Source organism: Schistocerca piceifrons, chromosome 3 (genome assembly GCF_021461385.2).
Source record: "Schistocerca piceifrons isolate TAMUIC-IGC-003096 chromosome 3, iqSchPice1.1, whole genome shotgun sequence".
NCBI lineage: Eukaryota > Metazoa > Arthropoda > Insecta > Orthoptera > Acrididae > Schistocerca > Schistocerca piceifrons.
In genome coordinates, this window is record NC_060140.1 from 571171906 (window position 1) to 571194922 (window position 23017).

Genomic DNA, 23017 nt, shown 5'->3' on the forward strand with positions numbered 1-23017 from the left:
CCATGTAGAATGCAGCACAGTGGTTGCAGCTTAGCTTGTAGATCACATGACCTTGATGGGAAAGGTGATACCTGTGACCAGATTGGAGTAGGTAACTTTGGGAGGGTGCAAGGGACAGGCCTTGCATCTAGTTCTATTAGAGGGATATGAGCCATGAGGCAAGGTTGGGAGCGGGGGTTGTTTAGGGATGGATAAGGATATTGTGTACGATCGGTGAGCGGTGGAATACCACTGTGAGAGGGGTGGATAGGATAGCGGGTAGAACATTTCTCATTTCTGGGAATGACAAGAGGTAGTCGAAACCCTGGTGCAGAATGTAATTTGGGTTGCTCCAGTCCTGGGTGGTACTAAGTCATGAGGGGAATGCTCCTCTGTGGCTGGACGGTGGAACTTTGGAAGGTGATGGTGACTGGATAGATACGGCACAGGAGATCTGTTTTTGTACACAACTGGGAGGGTAATTACAGTCTGTGAAGGCCTCAGTGAGTCTCTCGATATATTTCGAGAGGGACTGCTCGTCACTACAGATGTGACAGCCACAGGTGGCTAGGCTGTATGGAAGGTACTTCTTGATATGGAATGGGTGACAGCTGTCGAAGTGGAAGTACTGCTGGTAGTTGGTAGGTCTGATATGGACAGAGGTGCCGATGTAGCAATCTTTGAGGTGGAGGTCAACATCGTGGAAGGTGACTTGCCAGGCTGAGTAGGACCAGGTTAAGCAAATGGGGGAGAAGGTGTTGAGGTTCTGGAGGAATGTGATACGGTATCCTCACCCTCGATTCAGATCATGAAGATGTTGTCAATGAATCTGAACCAGGTGAAGGGTTTGGGAAGGATTCCTCCAGATGGTCCAGAATAGGCTGGCACAGGACGGTGCCATGCAGGTGCCCATAGCTGTACCTCAGATTTCTTTGTGGGTAATGCCTTCAAAGGAGAAGTAATTGTGGGTGAGGATACAGTTGGTCATACGACTAGGCAGAGCTTTTGAGAAGAAAATTAAGAAATATTTATCTGTTTTGTAAATTGGTGGCATTCTGATTATACACTGTCAAATGTGCTGTGGAATTAATTTTGCAGCATAGTTGCCTGCCTTCCTGTTCATCTAGCTGTGTCAGAGCTCCTCTGGCACTATTAGTTTGGAAAGAGGGTTTGTTTGGTTGGTGATGTTTGAGCCACAGTGGCATGGCTTCAAGCTTAGGTGGGGTGGCATGACACACAAGTGATGAGTCAGCTGTGCCGAGTTAAAGATCAGTGCAATGGCTCAGGTTTCCATACTAGCGAGCTGGGCAGCGCGTCAGTAAGAGTGGGAGACTTGGCTATGAGAACTTCAGCCACTGCTTTAAGTCATGATAGCTAGCAGGAGACAAGTCATGGGGAGGCACCAGGACTGGTATGTGGTGCTGCAGAGATTTGTTTTGGGTGCAGTGTGACACGACTGAGATGGAAGTTCTAATCTGAGAACGTGGTGTGCTGAAGAGATGAGTAGCCTGTACAGTCATAGCAGTCAATGGGGGGTGCGGCTGAGCCATCATGGAAATTGCCTACCCGGAGTGTAGATGGTATCCTTTACCATGGGGCAGAGATGACAGCCAGAGACGGGGAACAGTGGAGATTTGTTATTGCTATAATGTACATTGCATTATAAGGTGCTTCGGTTGTCCTCAGTGATTTGTGGGAAGCTGACAAATTGTCAGGATGATGTTAGTGTGTGGTGATACTGAGCACTGTGTAGTTAGTGTGTGTCTGAATACAATACATTTGATGCATTTGTTACAAGTGTAATATAGTACGGTGTGGCTGTTAGGAAGAAAAAGTGTGTGTTCCGTATTATGTTTTGTAATCATGCTGAAGTCATGTTCAACAGTTATAATTTCTCTGAATTTTATATTGATGTCTGTTGCCTGTAGATTGGGTGGCCTATTGTAGTCCTGTCATCTGTAGAAGTAGGGAATAGCTGGTGGAGGCTCTTGGTAGCAGAGGTAGCTCCTGTTGTGATTTTATTTATTTATTATACTATGTTATTATGGCTGTCCAATTATAATGTACTACAGGCTGAAACATTGAAGATGGAGATTTCTCTTCTGTTGTTCATGGTTGGTGTCTGCTTGCGTGCCACAGTGGCTGAATCAGACTCGAGTTGTACACATTACACTTGCTTAGGGAGAGTTTCTTATGTGCTATTTATTATTGTGCAACATAAGAAATATTTTCATGTGAATAGTGCTAATTTCAGGTATCTGACAATAATCTCCATTGATGGCATTATGTTTGTGCACTATTCTAAATGTTGTTAAATAAACGCTACTGTAATGGAAGACCATGCTTGCACAACCCCCAGCCAAAAGCCCAAGCCACCCAAACCTTGCACCACACTAACTTCATGGCTTTGTATGTAATGTGTGTAGTAACCAGTGTGGCCAGCAGATCTGTTGTAACAAAGATCCCCTCTTTCCTCTTTTATTGTTGTGATGATTAAAAATAGCCATAATAAGAAGATGTCTATAATGGCTGAAACACGGTATCAAAAATAAATAATATTGTAATCTAGACTGTGTTACTTTGACAATTTTTTTTTATCCAAGTAAGATTGTTTTTAAGGGAACATTTATATGAAACCTCAATCCCACAGAAACATTATGCAGAGGATAGTGGAACAAGTGTGCCTGTTTAGATATTTACCTTATTATTGTAAGAGTACATCTGGGAGCAGCAAGCATGCAATATCAATTGCATTGACAATGGTCAAATTTACAGTCATTCAAATTTACAGTCATCTGATTCCAAATAAGTGTCATACTGAATTTTATAAATCCCATCACAAGATGAGATTTTAAAAATGCTTCCACCTCTATATATTACTTTCATCTCTGCTTCTGATTCATGAACAATGCTTAGTAGTTTGTTAAAGCCCTTCATAACATCTATTAAATGTATGTCGTCACCTCAGTCTATTAACAGTTCCATTAAGAGCAGTGGAACTAGACGTTTAACTGAAATAATTCACTTCTTAACTGTCCATAATTTTATTGAATGAAAACGTCTGGTTTCCCTTCATTTGCTCATTTTTTGTTGTCATATGACTTGAATTTGTTCTTGCCTACATAAATAAATCAAGTAATAATCCACTAAACATTACATAGTTCATCTACACAGTATACCACAATGATGTAATAATACTGGATTTGGTATTCAAAAATTGGTATCACACACTGCCAATAAAGAGGCAGTAGCCAAAGTGGCAGTATCCATCTAATGCAATAGCTTTACCCCATACATTTTTGAGCACATATAAAATAAATAATTTAGGAGTAACTCACTGAATGATAAGAGGCATCAAGTCATTGACACACAAATGACACTTATTGTGCTCCCACCCAACACTGTCTCTCCCAACGTCCTTCTGATATCAGACCTGCTACTTCATTCCCCATATACTTTACCAATTATATTGAGGGGAAGGTATACAAAAAAATCGGTGGCATGGCCATGGGCACCCACAGGGTACCCTTTATGCAAACCTGTTTACGGGCCATCTAGAGGAAACCTTCCTACCCTCCCCAAACACATGCAGTTCAGGTTCATTGACAATCTGGACTCAAGGCCAAACACCCTATCCTCAAACCCACACAAGCTCAACACCTCTCTCCCATTCACTTTACCGGGTCCTCCTCAAGCCAATGTACCAGCTTTCTGGATGTTGACCTCCTCCTCTCTGATGGCCCCAGCCATGCCTCGGTATTAAACCCACTAACCAGTCTGGAACCGTGGACGGCATACAAGTAGATTCCGTTATATGTGGATTCGTTATCTGTGTTTTAGTGTGTACACAATTTTAGCTTTAAGTCCAGTGCTGCAATTTGTTAACAGTACCTGGAAGAAGTAATATGTCAGCACATCTCAATGCACGTCTTCTGTTGTGTTTGTTGAGATCTGAATCATCAGTTCAGATCAACATAGTTGTGAGGTTGCACTTGACTTAGTCTGTATTTAAAATGTTGGAGAAAAGGAAAGCAAGAGTTCCTGCCTAGAGAAAGAAGTGTATACTAAAGTCATATTCATTAGAAACAAAGTTAGAAGTTTTGGATCACTATGAGAAAGGTGAACCTATTGCTGACATTCAGTACTTTTTAGTGAGAACAGCAATAAAGAAGAAGCAGATATCAAGGAAGAAAGTTCAAGCCTGTTAGAACGCTAGCAATGGTGAAAAAGGCTGAGACCTTCAGAATGACTGATACTGCAATGACAGGTTTTGAGAAACATGGTCCTGAAAAAGTAAGGACTGTGATAGTGAAGAAAGAAGTAGAACATTCTTTTAAATGTTATGAAGAGTTGTATAATCAACTGCCAATTAAAACATTTCTTTGCAAAACAGTGTGGCACTTCAAATGAATGTCAAATTCCTAGCAAGAACTCTTCTGTCATAAAGGATGTGCATCTAAGGGAAGCCATCACAGAAACTGAACTGACAATGGCACTATCAGATTCTTCCTATGTAGATGACCCAGGGCCTATTTTTGATGTAGATGGACTACATGAAAATTACTTTAGTGTATTGTGTGTTTCAGTGTTAAATTTTAAGTGTATGAATTTTGCATCAAAATATGTATCAGAAAGGTGATAATAGACAGTTATGGTAAAAATATGAAGAAACTGCTTTTTTAAACCAAACATTGGAGTAAGCAAAAACCTAACCCCATATTTTACACACTAAATGACTCACAATTTACACAAAATTTGGTACGTTCACTGATACTGCAGAATGTAATTATAATGTATAATAAAATTTACATGCATCCGCAGAGATGAGAATTCCCTTGGAGCTCAGTATGCTGAAGGTCTCACTAAGGTCTTCACTGTCAGGTATTACCCACCCCCACTCCCTCCAAACCTAGTCTGCCAACAGATTTCTTGTGTCATATCCTTACACACCCCTTGTCCTCCCACCATTCCCAAGAATCAACTGCAAAGGAGCACCCCCTTGTCACCCAATATCACTGCAGACTGGAACAACTGAACTATATCCCTTGCCGAGGCTTTAATTGTTTACCATTTCTCCCAGAAATGAGGGACATCCTACTCAAGATCCTTCTAACCTCTCCTAAAGTGGTATTCCATCACTCACCCAACCAACACAACATCCTTGTCATTTCTTACGTCACCCCCCACTCCCAACCCCTCGCAACTTGCCGCTTGCCACAGTGGTCTTCTCCCTATGGAAGACCCAGGTGAAAGAACTGCCCAAGTTACTCACAGAGCACACCTTATTCCTGTCCTGTCCCAGACTTATTCTATCCCATAAGAGGCAGGTTGTGCTCATACAGGGGCATGACCACCAACATATTGTCCATCAGAGTGAATGGCCAAAATGAAGCCAAGCACAATGTTGACCATCCAGTGGCACATAAAGCTGCTGAGTGTCACATGTTCAAGTTCAATGGATGCTTCACAACAGGGGCATTCTATCCAACACTTCCTTTTCCTAACTACAGCCTTGCAACATATTCTTCACTCCCAGAGTCCCCCTGGCATCGACCTTAGCTATCCCTCTGCACCCACATCCTGTAACAGTTTCCCCTCATTCCAGCCTCCCGCTCCCTTCCAATTCATGCCTCTACATCATCTTCATTGTGTGCTGGATCTCACCAACTCCAGTACCAATGTGTCACTTGCCTGGTCTGTGCACCTGCCACCCCTCTCTCCCGTATTCCTATCTTGCACACCTGCTACATCCCTCAAAGCCACTAGCTAACCATCCCCAAACCCTCATCCTGCTTCCTGCCTGTTTCTACCTCTATCCAACCCAACCTTCACAGCCACCATCCCCAGACCACCTGCCGAACTGCAACCCCGCATTGTGTGTCCAGCTGGCACAATGTAAGTGCACAGGTGTGTGTGTGTGTGTGTGTGTGTGTGCGCGTGCGCATGCCTTAGACAGACAGTGAGTTTTCGGTTTTGTTTGTATGCCTGACGACGACTAAACACCACTACTATTTTGTGTGTTATTACCTCTACCCTCAAATTATTTATATTTTGCCAATACTTTCCACAAAATTTCCATTCCATTCTCTTCTTACAATAGCTCAAACAGTTATGTTTTCATTTTGGAAGAGAAATACGAATATTCAAAACTTTGATAATGATATGAGGAGAAGACTGAAATTATACTTCAGGTGATGTTTTTGTAGTCTGCATGCCATAGATCTATGGTTTTGAATTAAACATAGTAACTTCAAGCTTGTAAGACAGATCTGGAAAACAACAGGAATAAAAAACAAAGAAATACCATAAATTCGCAGAAAGTTTGGCATCATAATAACTACAAAAACGCAAATCTAAGATATAAAAATGGTCACAAAAAAGACATACTTTGAAGGCAGCAACACATCTCATCTCACTGGTTAAAACATAGTGAAAACAAATTTAATTTTAAATATCATTCACACAGAAAAGAAATTTCAGTTTCAATGCTTTTTTCTGCTCATTTGTGATTGTTATAAAAATGCTCATATATCCGAAAGAGAGCATACCAAACAAGCACATTCCCTTACCTTAGTAGAAAATCTGATAACGTTGAACACATGTTGCATAAAATTTGAGCAGCCCTTTTTTCATGTTTCTTTACAAGCTTCTGATATATGTCTTCACTCTTCTGGCTCATTTCTCTCATGTCTTGATCTGCTGCCATTCCACATGCTTGTTGTAATCTTTCGTCGCGTAATACCTGTTGGCAAACGTATTCATAGAGTACTACAAAACTGTATTCCTGGGTGTACATAGAGTTTGAAAGATTGTATTAAAAATGCCAACCAAACATTTTACAACACCTCTTAATTGCTATTTATTTGTGATAGTGATCAGAATGTCAGTTAATATTAATATACATAAAAATTACACTGTTTGTGGGTGAAATTGATGATACTCCAAAAATCGTCCACTACCAATCACTGGTTCCCCTATTGTGCACTATGGTGGTTGTTCAGGGGTAACTCTGCGGTTGTGGAGATACGACTGTTGGAGTGGTCACTACAACATAGTGTTGGTCAACAGGACACCTTCTGCCTCTTTCCCATCAATATATTTTTCACAGGTAAAAATTCAAGATTGTTCAATAATATTTTCAAGCTTTTATGAATATTCTCATTTTTTTATAATCTAGAATATTCTTGAATGTTCTAAAATACAACGTGGAAATGGCACATATGACATAACATCCACACTCTGAACCAATTATTTGTACAGTATTATGAAAACAGAGGAAAAACTCCTCAAAAAAGTGTATCTTGCTTATAGAGAGAAACTACATAAACGAAGAATGGTTGTGTGCATGAACAAATTTAGCAACAAAAAAGACTCAGTTGAATAAACAAATCAGTGAATACAGAATCTAATAGCGAGGGACAAAAAATATTTAAACTGACTGATAAACCAAGGTAAAATAATGAATTTCCCTATAGAATTCCTAAATTTGTTTAATGTTCCAGACACAACCTCTCACAATAAAGCTTTCACACATCACAGAAGTGGAAATATAAACAAGAAAAGAAGAAGGTATTGGCAGTTACATACAAGGATTTACAAAATGTTGTACTATGTGGTATTACAGCAATGTACTATGGTGATATTTTTGTTGTGGGGACAACTGTATTGTGGAATAACTATCTTTCAATACACAACACAATGAAAGAATAACAAGTACTGTATATACAGGGGATGACACTCTCTCAAAAGGGCAGCAATTGGCGAATGGTGCAACAATACCAGTAATTGATCATGTACGCTTTTGTGTGTGAGCAACTACCATAGAGAGGTATTTCTACAGCGTTTGCATAGTGATCCAAGTATAAGAACATGAAAAGTAAGTTGCTAAATGCATCTTTGTTATGTTTTCTACATGATTTTGCCTTGTACTAATAGCACCTGCAAAGCGTTAAAGGTCTGAATTTTCCACCCACTCTCAGAATTCTGATGATGGTTCCTTCATGTGACCATTACCACAACAGTGTTTGTATTTTCAGTTCTGTTAACCAATACTGCCACATTTGAATGAAATATCATAATGAACTTCCATAATTCTCACATCTAGGCAGATATTAACCCCCTTAATACATTAGTTGCCAATTGTCAACAGTGATTTAGAATCACTGTGTGATGCAACATTATTCATGGCCACTTCATTGGCCTATACACGCTTTCCAATGACTGATAGAATCAAGAGTACTTTACCACCTTGACAGACACACTACAAGTACTCCTGGAAAACACTGTCCGCATCTGTTCAGTATCCAATATGGTATAGAAAAAAGTAGATTTTGAACTAATCTTGTGCACTGGTCTGCCTCAGCTCTTGATCTTGATCCACTAGACATATAGCTTTGGTAACATGCAAGAGGTGCAGTTGTTTACACAACTCTGTTCAACAGTCTTAGCAGCTTGTAATACATAACCATAAAGCATCCACAGCTGTTTGAGAGGACTTAAGTATCACAGCTGTTTGAAAAGACCTAAGCATCATCAAGTGGTCTTGCCAGCACATGAGGTATCATCATGAAAGGATTACTGCTCTTATCAGTTATCATGATTTTCCTGTGATACAGCCACTGAACATCTTGTAGAGGTGTCACATGTAATATAGTAACTAAGTATTATGCATTTAAATATTTTGTTTAATTTTGATCTTACAAATCACTCCTTTTTTGTTAGAAATGTTTAGAAACAATCAGTATACTTTTGTTTTTGTTTGTCATAATAACAAAGAATAACCTTATCACAATTAAACACATTAGCTTGTGTGGAGGTAATCTTTGTGATACTTTCATGAAAACCACAAAATGTAACACACAGCTATCCATCACAGCAACTTCCGTTGTGTGTCATTCTTTAAGTTCGTTCTCAGTATTTGCAAACAGAACAATAGCCAGAAACTGGACAATTTGTTGCAGTGTACTTTATATAATGTTCAAATAATGCCATTAAATTAAAGAGCCCTGAAGTGATCAGATGACTCAATCTTTTTCTGAATTCTATCAGGACTACTGCATAGGAAATTTGGCTGAAAAAACAACACTTGATAAGTTATTCACAAAGCATTATAAATCTAAAAAAAAAAAAAAACAGTATTTTACATGGTTAGGAACAGATTTAGCACCAATTTTGCAAAACCCTGTACCTTTATTGTTTTTCATGAAGTTCCAAATACTTTTTAACGTTTAAGCAGCATCCAAAGTCTATTGGCTGCTTAAAGCCCTTCTGTACTGTCATACATTGCCCCAAACTACTTTTTCTTATTTTGTGTACTGCTATGACATAGTATAAAAAATGTCCATGTCCTATGGGGCTGTTCCAGCATATTTTGCCATCCTCCATCTTCTTGATTTGTAGGAACTTATTTCCTGAAATATCACAGTTACTGGTATGCATGCCCCTTACCTTCATTAACAAATTATCTCTTCTTAACCACATTGTTTTACAACAATGCTGTTCAACAAGTCAAAATATGGTACTAATTATATGTTCTAAAATCACAAACAATGCTAACTAGCATAATAAAGTGTTAGAATTAAACTGGTAACTGTTCTCTCCCTCTCTCTCAGAGGTGGGGTGTTGTTACATACATTCTAAGGGAGTTGCCTTTATTATAATTTTTTAAGAATCATTATACCTTGTAACTTGCCATAGACCATTTTCTACAAAATTACTCATGATTCCGGTAAGTAAAAATTATCAGATTTATCACACCAATTACTTACGGTACGTATCAGTCTACCTTTTCCTTATATTGTTGATATTTCCTTATCCAAGTGTTTAACTTGAGTTTAGTTTCTGCCACAAATAATTCTAAAATTAACTCCTAACTTAGAACAATTACTGGGTTTTGATTAACTGGTTATTCTCTCACTGCTGAAAGGCACTGACAGTAAATGATTTAGTGCTCTTGTTCTTTTGTGAAGTGTTAATGTAATACAGAACACAAGATAATATAGCTGAAAAACAGTGCAATCTAAGATGCCTATCCTAACTCAGAGAATGTTGTAATTGTTACAATCGAATGCCTTCAAAAAAACTGCAGATTGTAAATGGTGATACTGTTATCATTTTAACATTTTTAAAAAAATATCTTGGGCTCACTGAATGTACAAATGGATGTACAAGTAGTGGGGCAACTTGATATTCAAATGAAAATTGGCTAAATATGTCATTGGACAGGTGGGAGACAAACCCTTGCTTCTTACAGAAAGACCAACAATGCAATATTGAGAAAATGCCCTCGATAAACTTTCCCAGTACAATGCTAATGAACCGAAGTCTGTCACCTGACTTGCCTACAACTGAGTCTATACAATCATCTCTCTTCCTGTGTTTTGTGAAGCCCACGATGCTACATTTCTCAACAACAATTAAAACAAGTTGCCTTCCAAAACTTTGAAATATTATTAAGTTTTGACATGACATTTGTACCATTTGTATTCAGATAGGACTAGATTACAGATAACTGCAACATCTACAAAATGTCAAAGGATATTATTAATAGTCTTCTAATAATTTTTGGGTGTGCAACCGGATCCCATTGACGTTCTGCCATGATATTTCTGCCCAGAGATGTATGGCCACCTTCAGGTGAGTAGACAACTACTCAAGAGCCCAGGCATACCCATGGTATTTATGCTGAATCTCATGCATACGAAATATGCTGGCATCTTTCGACGCAAGCATTGGGTGATGGTATGCGCGGAGTAGCCGAGTTGTGTGTGCTGCCCTCGCTGGTAGAAATGAGAGATGACCTAGTCACTGAGTATTGAATGAAACCATCAATTCTGCTGTGACTGGATAATTTTAATTATAGGATTCCAATTTTTATCCAGCTGAAAACTGTGGTCACGATATATAAGATTATGGGCAAGATGTATTTCCACCAATTCTTTGATTACAGAATCCCAAAAACTGGAAACTGGAGCTAAAATTCCTGGGCTGCTAATGCTGATTTTAACAGTTGATGTGTTCTGTACAATGCTCCTGGACCATTTGTGTCATCTGGCCTACACATGCAGTGCGACAGTCACAGGAAATTTTGTAAACACCCACTTTCTTCAGTTGTTAGTCATTTTTAACAGATCCAACCAGCGCCAAGCTCTTCAATGGTGGACAGAAGATGATCTTGATTTTAATTTTCCTTGGCAATCTGCCTATTTTGGATGACACATTCCTGGCAGGTAGAAGGAATCTATAGTCATCATTTAGAGTCACCACTCGTGTCCTCAGTGTGTTGTTTCTTGTTATTATAGCTGTGCATGGCCTTCCTTATTTGGCATGAAATGTAACCATTCTCTTTAAAAACTTTCTCCAACTGTTCTCATTCTACATGGAGGTTTTCTTCATCTGATATTAATTAATTGAAATCATCCCATCACAGCAGAAATGATACGGTCATTTGATACTCAATGTTTAAATCACCTCTCACTTCCACGAACATGGGCAGCACACACAACTCAGCTGCCCCACACGTCATAACCCAACACATGTGCCAAAAGGCACCAGCACATTTCGCATGCACAAAATTTGGCATAAATACCACGAATGCAACAGAGCTGTTCAGTAGTTGTCTACTCACCTGACGATGGCCAGACATCTCTGAGCAGTGGAAATATCACGGCAGAATGTCAACGGGATCCAACTAAAGGCTCAAGAATTAACGGGATCCAACTAAAGGCTCAAGAATTATCAGAAGAAGAAATACGCCCAGAAAATTTTAGAAGTTATATTATTAATACTGCCAACCAAGTTATTCTCTATACTACCATACAAAAACAAATCATCTTTAATGGTGTTACCAAAAATACTGAAAAATTCTTGACCAATTTACTTAAAATTTTTACACAATACTCAAATAATCATTTGGATAGGCATAGGCTGCATATTTCTTAAATTTATATGGTATACTACCCTTTACCCAACAGCTTCACCCACACACGTGTTCGTCACATATATTGGCACACTCCTCCTCCCCCATCTCCGTATCCACCTCATCCACCCCTTATCTCTATATCAACTTCTTCGTAACAACTCCTCCTCTCCACATCCTCTGTCTCTTCATTTTCTCCTCTCGCTCTCTTTCTACATCTAATCCATCCCTCTCCCTGACTGTACTACCCTGCCACTTTCCTATATCAATATCCTCCTCCCCTCTCTCTGTCACTCCCCCTTCCCTCGTCTCTCAATCAATCACCTTTCCCCTCTCTCCCTAGCCATGATATTCTCCCCTCTCTCTGTCCACCTCAATCTTCGCCCAAGCATGTCCAACTGCATGTGAGAGCCCTACAAAACAAGTCTATGAAGTGGGCCGAAACTACTCCTACAGCAAATCTGTTGTGCCTGGCAGCCTTTTCAGAGTCTTGGAAATCGTTTTTACCCTATGATGCAAAGCACGTCAATGGTAGTATAATGCAACATGGTTCTGGAGCAGGGCAGCCTACAAGTTGGGTGGGGTGGGGGGTGGAAAATCCCTATTGGTCCATGATGTGTAGGCTGCCCGCAAAGCAGGTCGATATGGCGAATCAACACTATTTCCAATAACACTCTGTTGTGAAGGGCAGCCTATGTGGCAGGAGCTAAAAAAGTTGTTTTCTCATTTCTCTGCTCTTATGGGACCAAGGAAGTTTTAAAGTCCATTCCCTCTGTCTCTCATGAACCCTCCCCCCTCCCCCCCCAACAATTCCTCTCTTTGCAGATTTCCTTAACCCCCACTTCTGACCACATCTGCCTCCCTCCTCCCTCTGACAATATCCTTCTCCCCTCTCTCTTTCCATCTCCACCTCCCACTCTTCCTTTCTCTTTTCCACCTGCCCACTACACCTCTATAGTTTCCACCTTCCTCATGCATCTCCTCACATGCCTCATGCATCTCCCCTATCTGTCCATTTCCTTCTCTTCCTCACTCTGTCCAACTCCCCTGCCCCCTCCCCCTTTTATCACATGTATCAATCTGTCTCCAGCCACACTCATCAACATGTAGAGCCCCTTGCAATACACTTCAGTAATGCAGATCAATATAACTCAGACAATGTGATGCAGGGGTGGCTACAGGTCAGGGACTTGAAAATCATTTGTTTGTCCCTGACTTACATGCTGCCACATCATGCACATCAATAAAGCAGCCCAATAGTACAACAGAAAACTGACACATAAGCTGCCCTGTAATGCAGGCCAATTTGGCATGCCAATACTATTCCCACACGACATGCCTGTCATACACAGCAGTCTATACGACAGGGACTAAAAAATTGCCCATATTTCTGCTTCTGTTAGATCTAGGGGGCTATTAAACAACACAGCGCCAATAGACAAATTGTTTCTCTCATACAAATTCTTTCTTCTTGCATATAATTGTAGTCAAACATTGCATACACAAAAATGTGCTGTTTTGTTTCCTTCCTCGGTGTTGGTTTTACGGAAAACAGGAAAATTGTATTTATGGCTTATTGGCTTGTAATTAGAACACTACTATGCAATCTGAATTGTCTGAAACTTTGTATTCCTATCCACTGACAGATTAAAATTATGTGCAATGTCACTGAACTCATTACCCTTACAGATCTGACAGCCGGAGAATTCTCTCTTATATCAATGATCCCAACTTAATTACCCATTTATGTTAAGGGCTTCAATTCTCAATCAGGGTTTCATTCACACAAACAATAAACAAGACTCAAGTTTAGAGAAAGGGGAAATGAGGAGAAGGATAGAGGTGGCAGATGGGGGAGGAGGAGAGGGACAGAAAGAGGGGAAGAGGAGAGGGAAAAAGAGAGAGGATGATTTTAGAATTTCATCCAATTTTCACATTTATTTAGTAATTACGAAGCATTGCCGAGTTCGCTAGTACATAATCTGAACAATGAGGATTCCAACACATTTCCCTGCATCACACCTGAAGTTATTTTTACATCCGTTGATAATCTCCATGCAAGATAACACACTACATGCTCCCTATCATGAAATCCCCAATCAAGTCATAAATTTTGTTTCAGACACCATATAACTGTACTTTTTTAATATCCGATTGTGTGGTGCTGAACCATGAGCTTTTCAGAAGTTGATTGCTTTGATCCATGGCTTTCAGGGTGTCACGTGTGGAAACCGCAAGTTGGGATTCACATGACCAATGTCATCAGAATCCATATTGGCTGTTGTGGAGGGAGGTCACTTACTTCAAGATACCTCATTAAGTTTGAGCTCACATATGTTTCAGGATTCCACTGGGCAAAATTTTTTGTTCAAGCAGTCGATGGTACGTTATGGTTAAAACGGGAGATAACTCAGCTGTAAATTCAGCACATAATCTGACACAGATTCCATTGGGCTTATGAGCCTTGTTTAATTTTAATGATTTTAGCCACTTCTCAGTTCCACTTACATTCATAACTATATAATTAACATATTAACTAATCAAAACATGTTTTTAGCCTTGTTGCACAAACTTTATTATTACTGCACAACCTAGCTTTTGGGTTAATAAGCCTATTTTCTAGTACATATCATTATCTTTGCGGCAGTGCGAGAAGTAAACTAGGATGGTGCTTCCGTATCTTCTCAGTAAAGGAATGTTTCAAAACAGAATTCAGCATTTCTACATGGTTCTGTCCAGAAAGTAAATGTTCTGAGTTTCTTTCTGAAATATGGAAAGCCCTTTATCTAACTTACTGAATATGTAAATCTTCCTACTTGTTTTTGCTGCCCTTTATACTTTAGCCTGTTGCTAAAACTGTTTCATGTTCACTGATACCAGTTACAATATGGGCCCCAGCACAATTGGGGAACATTTGTATGAGTGAACAAAGTTTTCCTAGCGAGTGAGCTGAGTTTTTCCCTGATGTTTTGTGTTACATCTGGGGTGAGTCTGGTGATTAAAGAGAAAGATCCAGTTATAATTTATGCCCACACTTGATACTGAATCTTGTCCAAACAATCTCACATGCAGCTTCAATTTCTATCTTGGTGGGTTTGAGTATCTTGCATAGTGCAAGAAATACAGCATCTCCATTTCTCATTAGCCTATCCTTTTTATACACTCTTAGATTTACCCAAAAATCACACTGCTCTTAATTTTGGATTTTAGCCAGCTTTATGTACCTAGTATTATATGAGATCCACTGCTTTTTAGGACTGTTTCAAACTCTGGAACTCTGTTGCGAATGCTGCGGCAATTTGTCACTAGGATTTTCAGTTTTTTCATCTGTGGGAGCCATTTCTTTGGGTCTTACATGCTGAGTAGCAACTTTCCTTTCCATAATATTGTTACATTCCATCCTGGACTTTCCATTATTTGAAATGTTAATGTCATCATTACTCCAGAGAGATATTCATCTGATGAATGATAAATGTAACACACTGTCCAACCCAGTACCAAATTCCATTAACTTGTTCCACCATGACACAAACACACCCCTCTCTTTCTCTCACAGATCTAATATTCACATTAATCTAGGATTTCTTATGAAGAACTCAAAAGTCTGAAGAGCTGCCACTTTTAGTATTGACAAATAATGTGTTTCAGTATGGAAACGTGAAAACAACACATTAGTAAAAAATGGCAGAAACTTTCCAATATGCAGTATTACCACTTGTTAATTCTTCTGCCTCATGTTAGGAAAAACATCAGTTAATGGTGTTCAAATAAAATATTTATATTATGTTCTCTGAGCACTACATATTACAAGGCAGGTTGTTATGATACAGATCCAGACAGAAAAGACAAATACATACACTCAAACACAAAAAACTGTCATTTATAAGACAGTATCTAGCAGAGACAAGATAAGACAGTAGAAAAGCTAGCTTTCAGAACTACTGATTCTTTCATTTGCAAGAACAGGAGGAGGTCAGGAAATTAATGTATGTCACAATAAAGTAGAGAACTTGTAAGAGGATAAGCACAGAACAAACTGGAAAAATAACCAGAGATGAAAACAATAACAGTCTAAAGCAAAAGATGTGTAATGTGGAGAACAAGCAGTTTAGGATAGGAACAACTAAATGTGATGATGTAGAATATACAGAAAATGGGAAGGAAAAATAAATAAGTAAATCTAAGACTAAGGCAAATGTGACAGGACAGTGGGGTTAGTAAAAAGCATGTTAAACATCAACAGGGCTGAATAATATAAGGGTTGACAGGAATTAATGACATGCCTCACAGCAAGTTCTGAAGCACTGGTATTATTAGAAAATTCCATAACACTTGCTCAGCACCCCAAGGCTTAATTCAATAGCCACATTGGAAAGCTGCTCCAAAGACAAAGAGGGCCACAACACAAATTTACACAATTCCAAACAGTTGTACACAAACAAAACTGGAATGAATCCAAACAGAGCATACAGGAAGCCGTGTGTGAAGCATACAATATTGAAAGTAAAATTCTATCTACCAACCTAACAGAAAAAAAGTTTTGGTCTCCTATCAAATCATCAAACAAATTAATCATCATCCATATAATCACTCAATGACCATACTAGCACCAAAATGAGAATGACATAGGGAAGGCCAAAATACTAAATGTTATTTTCCAAAGTTGCTTCACTGAGGACAACCATTCTGCAGTTCATCTTTTCAATTGTTGAACGAACACCGAAAAGATATTTTGAAATAAATGATCAAAATATAGAAAATCCACTAACAATTCTTATTGTAGGAAAGGTGACTTGATGGGATACCCACACACAGTATGTAAAAGAACATGCATCTCTTCTAGCAGCTGCTTTCAAGAATGAAAAACTTTGATTCAAAATCACAGATGAAGAACTTTTTAATAGCTCTTCGACATCAACACACAAAGAAGTTTAAGTCTTACAATTAGATAGAAATGATCGTGAAGTAAGACTAGCTGACTTGCAGCAACAAGAATCAGCATAAAAAAAATACAACTGCTGACAGTCTATTTGTAAAAGTGCGTGCAAACCACACACACGACTGCAGTCTCGGGCAACTGAAACCACACTGCAAGCTGCAACACCAGTGCATGAGGGGAGTGGCGACTGGGTGGAGTAAGGAGGAGGCTGTGGCAGGGAGGGAGAGGGATAGTATGGTGGGGGTGGAGGACAGTTAAGTGCTGCAGGTTAGACGGGGGGGGGAGGCAGGGGAGAAGTGGGGAGGGGGGAGGGGGACAAGTAGCGGAAAAGGAGAGACATGAAAAGACTGGGTGTGATGGTGGAATGACAGCTGTGTAGTGCTGGAATTGGAACAGGGAAGGGGCTAGATGGGTGAGGACAAAGACTAATGAAGGTTGAGGCCAGGAGGATTATGGGAATGTGGGATGTACTGCAGGTATTGCAGACAAAGTTCCCACCTGCGCAATCCAGAAAAGCTGGTGCTGGTGGGAAGGATTCATATGGCATAGGCTGTGAAGCAGTCGTTGAAATGAAGGAAGTCGTGTTTGGCAGTGTGTTCAGCAACAGGGTGGTCCACCTGTTTCTTGGCCACAGTCTGTCGGTGGCCATTCATGGAGACAGACAGCTTGTTAGTTGTCATGCCCACATAGAATGCAGCACAATGGTTGCAGCTTAGCTTGTAGATGACATGACTGGTTTCACATGACATCCTTCATTTCAATAACTGCTTCACAGCCTGTGCCATATGGATCCTTCCCACCAACACCAGCTTTTCTGAACTGTGCAGTGGGAACTTTCCCTGCAATACATCCTATGTTCCCGTAACTCTCCTGGCCTCAACTTTCATTAGTCACTGTCCTAACCCATCCAGTCCTTGCCCTGTTCCCATACCAGCACTACACAGCCATCATTCCACCATCACACCCAGTGTTTTTACTTCTCTCGTTTTCCGCTACTTCCTCCCACCCCTCGCCTGCCCTCTGTCTAACCTGCAGCACTTCACTGTCCGCCTCCCCCAAATACTCTCTCTCCAAACCCCAGGCTCCTCCTTACCCCCACCCAGTCGCCACTCCTATCATGCACCGGTGCTGCTGCTCCCAGTGTGGTTTCAGTTGCCTGAGGCTGCAGTCATGTGTGTGTGTGTGTGTGTGTGTGTGTGTGTGTGTGTGTGTGTGTGTTGGGGGTCTACTGTTGACAAAGGCCTTAATGGCCAAAAGCTTTATTTGTGACACGTTGCCCCCCCCCCCCCCCCCCAAGCTGTGACTCAGCACCTCTGCTATATGGTGAGTAGCAAATTTTCTTTCATAGCACTGTTACATTCCACCCTGGATTTTCCATTGTTTGATACATATAGTGAACTTGGACATGCAGAAAATGTTAAACACTGGCTTTTAAATTCTGTATGCCTGCTTACTAGTGATATATCAGTGTACAAACAAAGTGAAACATTCAAGTTACCACAAATGATAGGTCACTGTTTGCATTATAAAGAGATAAGACACACATTTTTTGAAATGAGATGTGATCATGTTTTACCGTACTATAATCCAAAACCAATGATTTATTTATCGAGTGTGATTTCAATATCAGTTGCTTATATGAAAATATCAGCAGATCACAATTAAACCCACTTGATGTAGTTGTTTAATGTCACTGGAGTAGTTAACTTCCCCATTACAATGGCAGACAACTGTGGGAACCTTATTGTCAATGTATGACTGACAGAGCAATAGTATCACTATAAGTGAAATCCTGAACGAACTGTCATGATGTACAACTACTTACAGTCAATAATATAGGCCTATGTGATAAAGTAAAACCAGTGTTTACATCTCTTTGGTTAGTTCATAACTATATCTTACAAACCTTTAGCCTTCACCTGCAAATAGATTTAGTAGGGTCTGACATACTGGTTGTCTTTCCTAAGAGTCTAAGGGTTTTGGTAGATATTAACAACTTTGTTTGTGCATTGTGTTGATCTAACCAATCCAAACAAATATCGCTCATATAATGTTTCATATGACACCCTGTATCAACAGAAAATGGTTTGTTTTATTTTCCAAACAAAACATTTTTCAACATGATATTTAACATGCCTAATCTGTACACAGCACTTCAAATCTAGTGTAGTGTATACTGTATTTACTCGAGTCTAAGCCGCACTCGAATCTAAGCCGCACCTGAAAAATGAGACTCGAAATCAAGGAAAAAAAATTTCCCGAATCTAAGCCGCACCTGAAATATGAGACTCAAAATTCAAGGGGAGAGAAAAGTTTTAGGCAGCATCTCCAAATCGAAACAAAGTTGGTCCACTGTAATATGAGACAATTTAGGTCGAATGAATGACGATACAGCTACAGTAGTTTGGTTCGAGTTGTAAGCTTAGCAGTTAAGCTTTACCAGGTAGCCATTGCTATGCGTCAGGCGCTCCGTCCGTATTTATACGGGTACCCTTCCTTTTTCACGTGCTTCGTCTGGTTTGAATTGATTGCTTATTTTTCTTTGATCTGATAAGCGCAGTTTTCTTTGTTATAGGTGTTTACGTCACTCTACGCTGAAAATGCATTACTGTACTGTGTCATGCATTGTTTGTCGTACTCTGATACTGCGTATTTACGGCCTGTCGCCGATCGCGGCACGGCTTGCTTTTGAGCGCGCTACCGCCGCTTACAAATAAAAAAAAAGAAAAAGAGAGAGAGAGGAATCGTCTCATTAGCGAAACAATGGCAAGAGACTGCTACTTGTTGTTACTTACACTACTGCTTTCTTTGATAATGACTAACAAGAACCAAATAATAGACTGCGTATGATAGAAGATGTTCTGAACGAGAGTTTAGCGAAAATTTTTCTCCGTTTGAAAATCTTTGCAGGCGCCTCTTTCGTACATTACATTCTGCACAGAAATTAGAGTCATCTTAGATTTAAAAATCTAGGCAATTGCCTCGCTTCATTTCTGACTGTATCACTGTTTAGCATAAGAATAATACGAATATACACATGACATGATATGTATATTCTTCCGCGTTTGCTGTTGTCTCACTCTAGTTTTGTGGTTTATTACGCAGACAGGATTTAAATGAGATAGTAGCAAACACGAAACAATACATGGCAAAATGTTTATATTCGTATTATTCTTATGGTGACGAGAATACTGCATGTGATTCACAATTTATAAAAGTTCGTATTAGCAACCATCTCTTCTCACAGATAGGAAAAAATTCAGAACGTAGAGTTGGCCATATTGACAAACATCCTAAACATTCTTGCCAGTCGGGTTTTCGTAGTACATTGAAATGCTACTACATTCGAAGATGAACAATACGGAATTAGTATTTACTTCGTTGGATAATGTATGAAAATGCTGTGGTCGAACCTCGGCGCGGAGAAAAAAAGTTTGTCTTCCACCTTTTTTTTTTTTAATTTATTTCCTGACACAGAGGTTTTGGCGCCAGTATTTATCTTTGTGCCTACAAACAGCACCCTACAAAGCATGCCTGTGTAGCGCTACATATATTCGACGGCAGAACTAAGTTGTGGCGGCACCCACCGACATTTTTAAGAACTTCCGCTTGCTTTGCACTCGATTCTAAGCCGCAGGCGGTTTTTTGGATTACAAAAACCGGAAAAAAAGTGCGGCTTAGATTCGAGTAAATACGGTATCTGCTTTCATGGAATGTATTAATACTAACAACTAAGCACAATACCTACACAGCTTATTTTGACCAGTCTTATAACAACAATAAATACAAAAGGATCTGTTAGTATTTGTTCATCCTGTCTTCCTTATCCAATTTACTACATCTTGTGTGCTGGCCCACACTACATTATCTGCTACTGCTGTGCAGCAGTGCTACTTAGTCACTCTAGGAGTGCTGGTTATTCTTTGTGTAATATTGTTCCTGACAATTATTATTGACAAACTGAACATTGCAAAAGACTAATTTGGGATTGCTCTATTGAATATAAACAAAAGTCTTCAAAGAAGAAAGAGAAAAATAATTATTTGTAATGAAAAAAATGTAGGATATTGTATGAAACCTGTGATGAACATTAATTGTTTGGGCTGACATGCTCAATACATTGCAAAACCAAACTGCAAATATATACTGTTATGGCACAGAATAAACACTGGACAACTCTTGGGAGAGACACACGGTGTATGGAAAGAAATTTTATTGAGAAATTTAACCCATTCTGTAACGAGTTTGTGAAATTGCTTGAAGTTGTATCCCAAGGCTACCACCAGCATTCAGCAATCAAAATTAAAAAACAGGGTAAAAAAATGAACAGAACTTACTGTGGAACAGTTAGTATTACACGTATCACTATGGATATTCAATGATCATGCAAAAAAGAAGCTCTACAGATTTTACTGCACTATCATAAAAGGGCAATTGAAATTAGAAATATACGTATGTTGTAAATGAAATAGACAACTCCAACAATGGAGCAAAAACCACTTGGAAGGATACAAAAATGGAGAGAGGGAAAGTATAGTGTGGATCTGATGTACAACTAAGTCACTGTGACAGTATAATAAAAAGCAATAGTTATTTTTATAACTGAAGAGAGGGCAGTGACCAGCCTTCTGCAGAAAGTTATCAGCAACAAAGTCAGTCAGATGTATAACTCCAATCACAAATGGTGAGATCAAAAAGACAAGAGAGATTAAAACAAAAAGTTCTTTTGGGGTTGACAGACTTTCTAGGATACTTATTCACTGTTACTATACGAGCAGCCCTGTGACATGTATAAGGAATCTCTACACTGAGGTATTATCCTGAAGAGATGTTTGTGTGAAGCCTCATTTCAACAAGGATGACAGAAATGACATATCAAATTACTACCCAGTCTCTGTGTTATCAAATTTTTCAGGGTCCTAGAGAAACTGTGTTCAACAGATTTGTTGATTACCTGAACATTCACAACATTCTCAGTCAATGTTGTTTTAGTTACCAACAAGGTCTATCAATAGATTATGCTATTTTTATTTTCAGTGACCAAATTGTGAAATCTCTTAACAGTAAATAGTAGCAGCTGGAGAACAATGCAACATATAAAAGACTTTTGACTGTGAAGGTCATAAAATGTATTCCCATCAGTTACTGTGAATCCTAACAAGAGCCTGCCAAATTTAAATTTCTAAAGTAATTTTGTAAGAATTTTATTATTTTAAATTTAGCAAAAGAATAAAAAGAAGAACAATATGGAAAAGGAGGAGAAACAGACTTATTCCACATCCTAGCAAATCTACTGCTACTGGTATCAGTGGAACTCTTAACAAAATAAAATAAAATATGCAATAAAATACAATAAACTATCATTCTCTTTTAAACTAGGTTAAAATTCACATAAGAGCTATTTTTACATGTAATGCACACAGTATGAAACAGGAACATTACTGTGCATACTTTCTATACTTACACTTGTATAAATGTATGGGTATTCATATTTTTTAAGATTCCACACAGTTGCGAGGTGGCAGAGGTTTCTTGACAAGAATCCGTTTCTATATTCGGCAGTATTTGCCAGAAGAACGTCACGTACATTATTAAATTTGGCCGGTTTTGAATAATTTTGCTGAAACATTAAATAAAATTTGTACAACTTAAAAACATAGCTGTAAATAAAAATTACATGTGAGTAGTCATTTATTAACAAATAAGATAATTTTTTCATATTCATTCAGTCCATATGAATGGACTGTGTGTGAACCGAATGAAACATAGGCACAGGTATAACAGCATACAAAAATAAAATGCAAGTGCACATCATTTATACTTCATGTATATAATTCTGTTGTTCTCTTAACTTTTATCCACACACACAGGATTTACTTTGTTCACTGAAATTGCCATCAATGACCTGGAGACAGTAACTTTTGACACACCCTCAAACAATTTTACCATGGACACTGCAATCTTACAGTATCAACTGTTTACCTCTTAATCACTTGGGAGTTACCCCCACAACAAAAAACAATAAATCACATTAATATTCACTGCAAAGAGGAAACAGTGAGTCACACACAGGCATAACAAGACGACTATACATTTGAGCTTTCGACGAAAGCACCTTCTTTTAATGTAGAAAACATACACAGATTCACACATGTATAACTCTCACATCTATGACAACTGTC

The 23017-nt window shown here is 39.0% G+C and overlaps 1 protein-coding gene across 4 annotated transcripts in view; it reads right to left on the reverse strand.

Annotated features, from left to right (window-relative positions):
* LOC124787624 (glycerol-3-phosphate acyltransferase 1, mitochondrial) overlaps positions 1–23017 on the reverse strand; it is a 401021-nt gene that overhangs the window by 108726 nt on the left and 269278 nt on the right. For all 4 annotated transcript variants that reach the window (XM_047254384.1, XM_047254382.1, XM_047254383.1 and 1 more), the window contains 2 exons: positions 22300–22455; positions 6549–6721 (listed from right to left, as the gene is read on the reverse strand). In XM_047254384.1, the coding sequence (XP_047110340.1) occupies positions 6549–6721; positions 22300–22455 (329 nt within the window). The remainder of the gene's footprint in view (positions 1–6548; positions 6722–22299; positions 22456–23017) is intronic.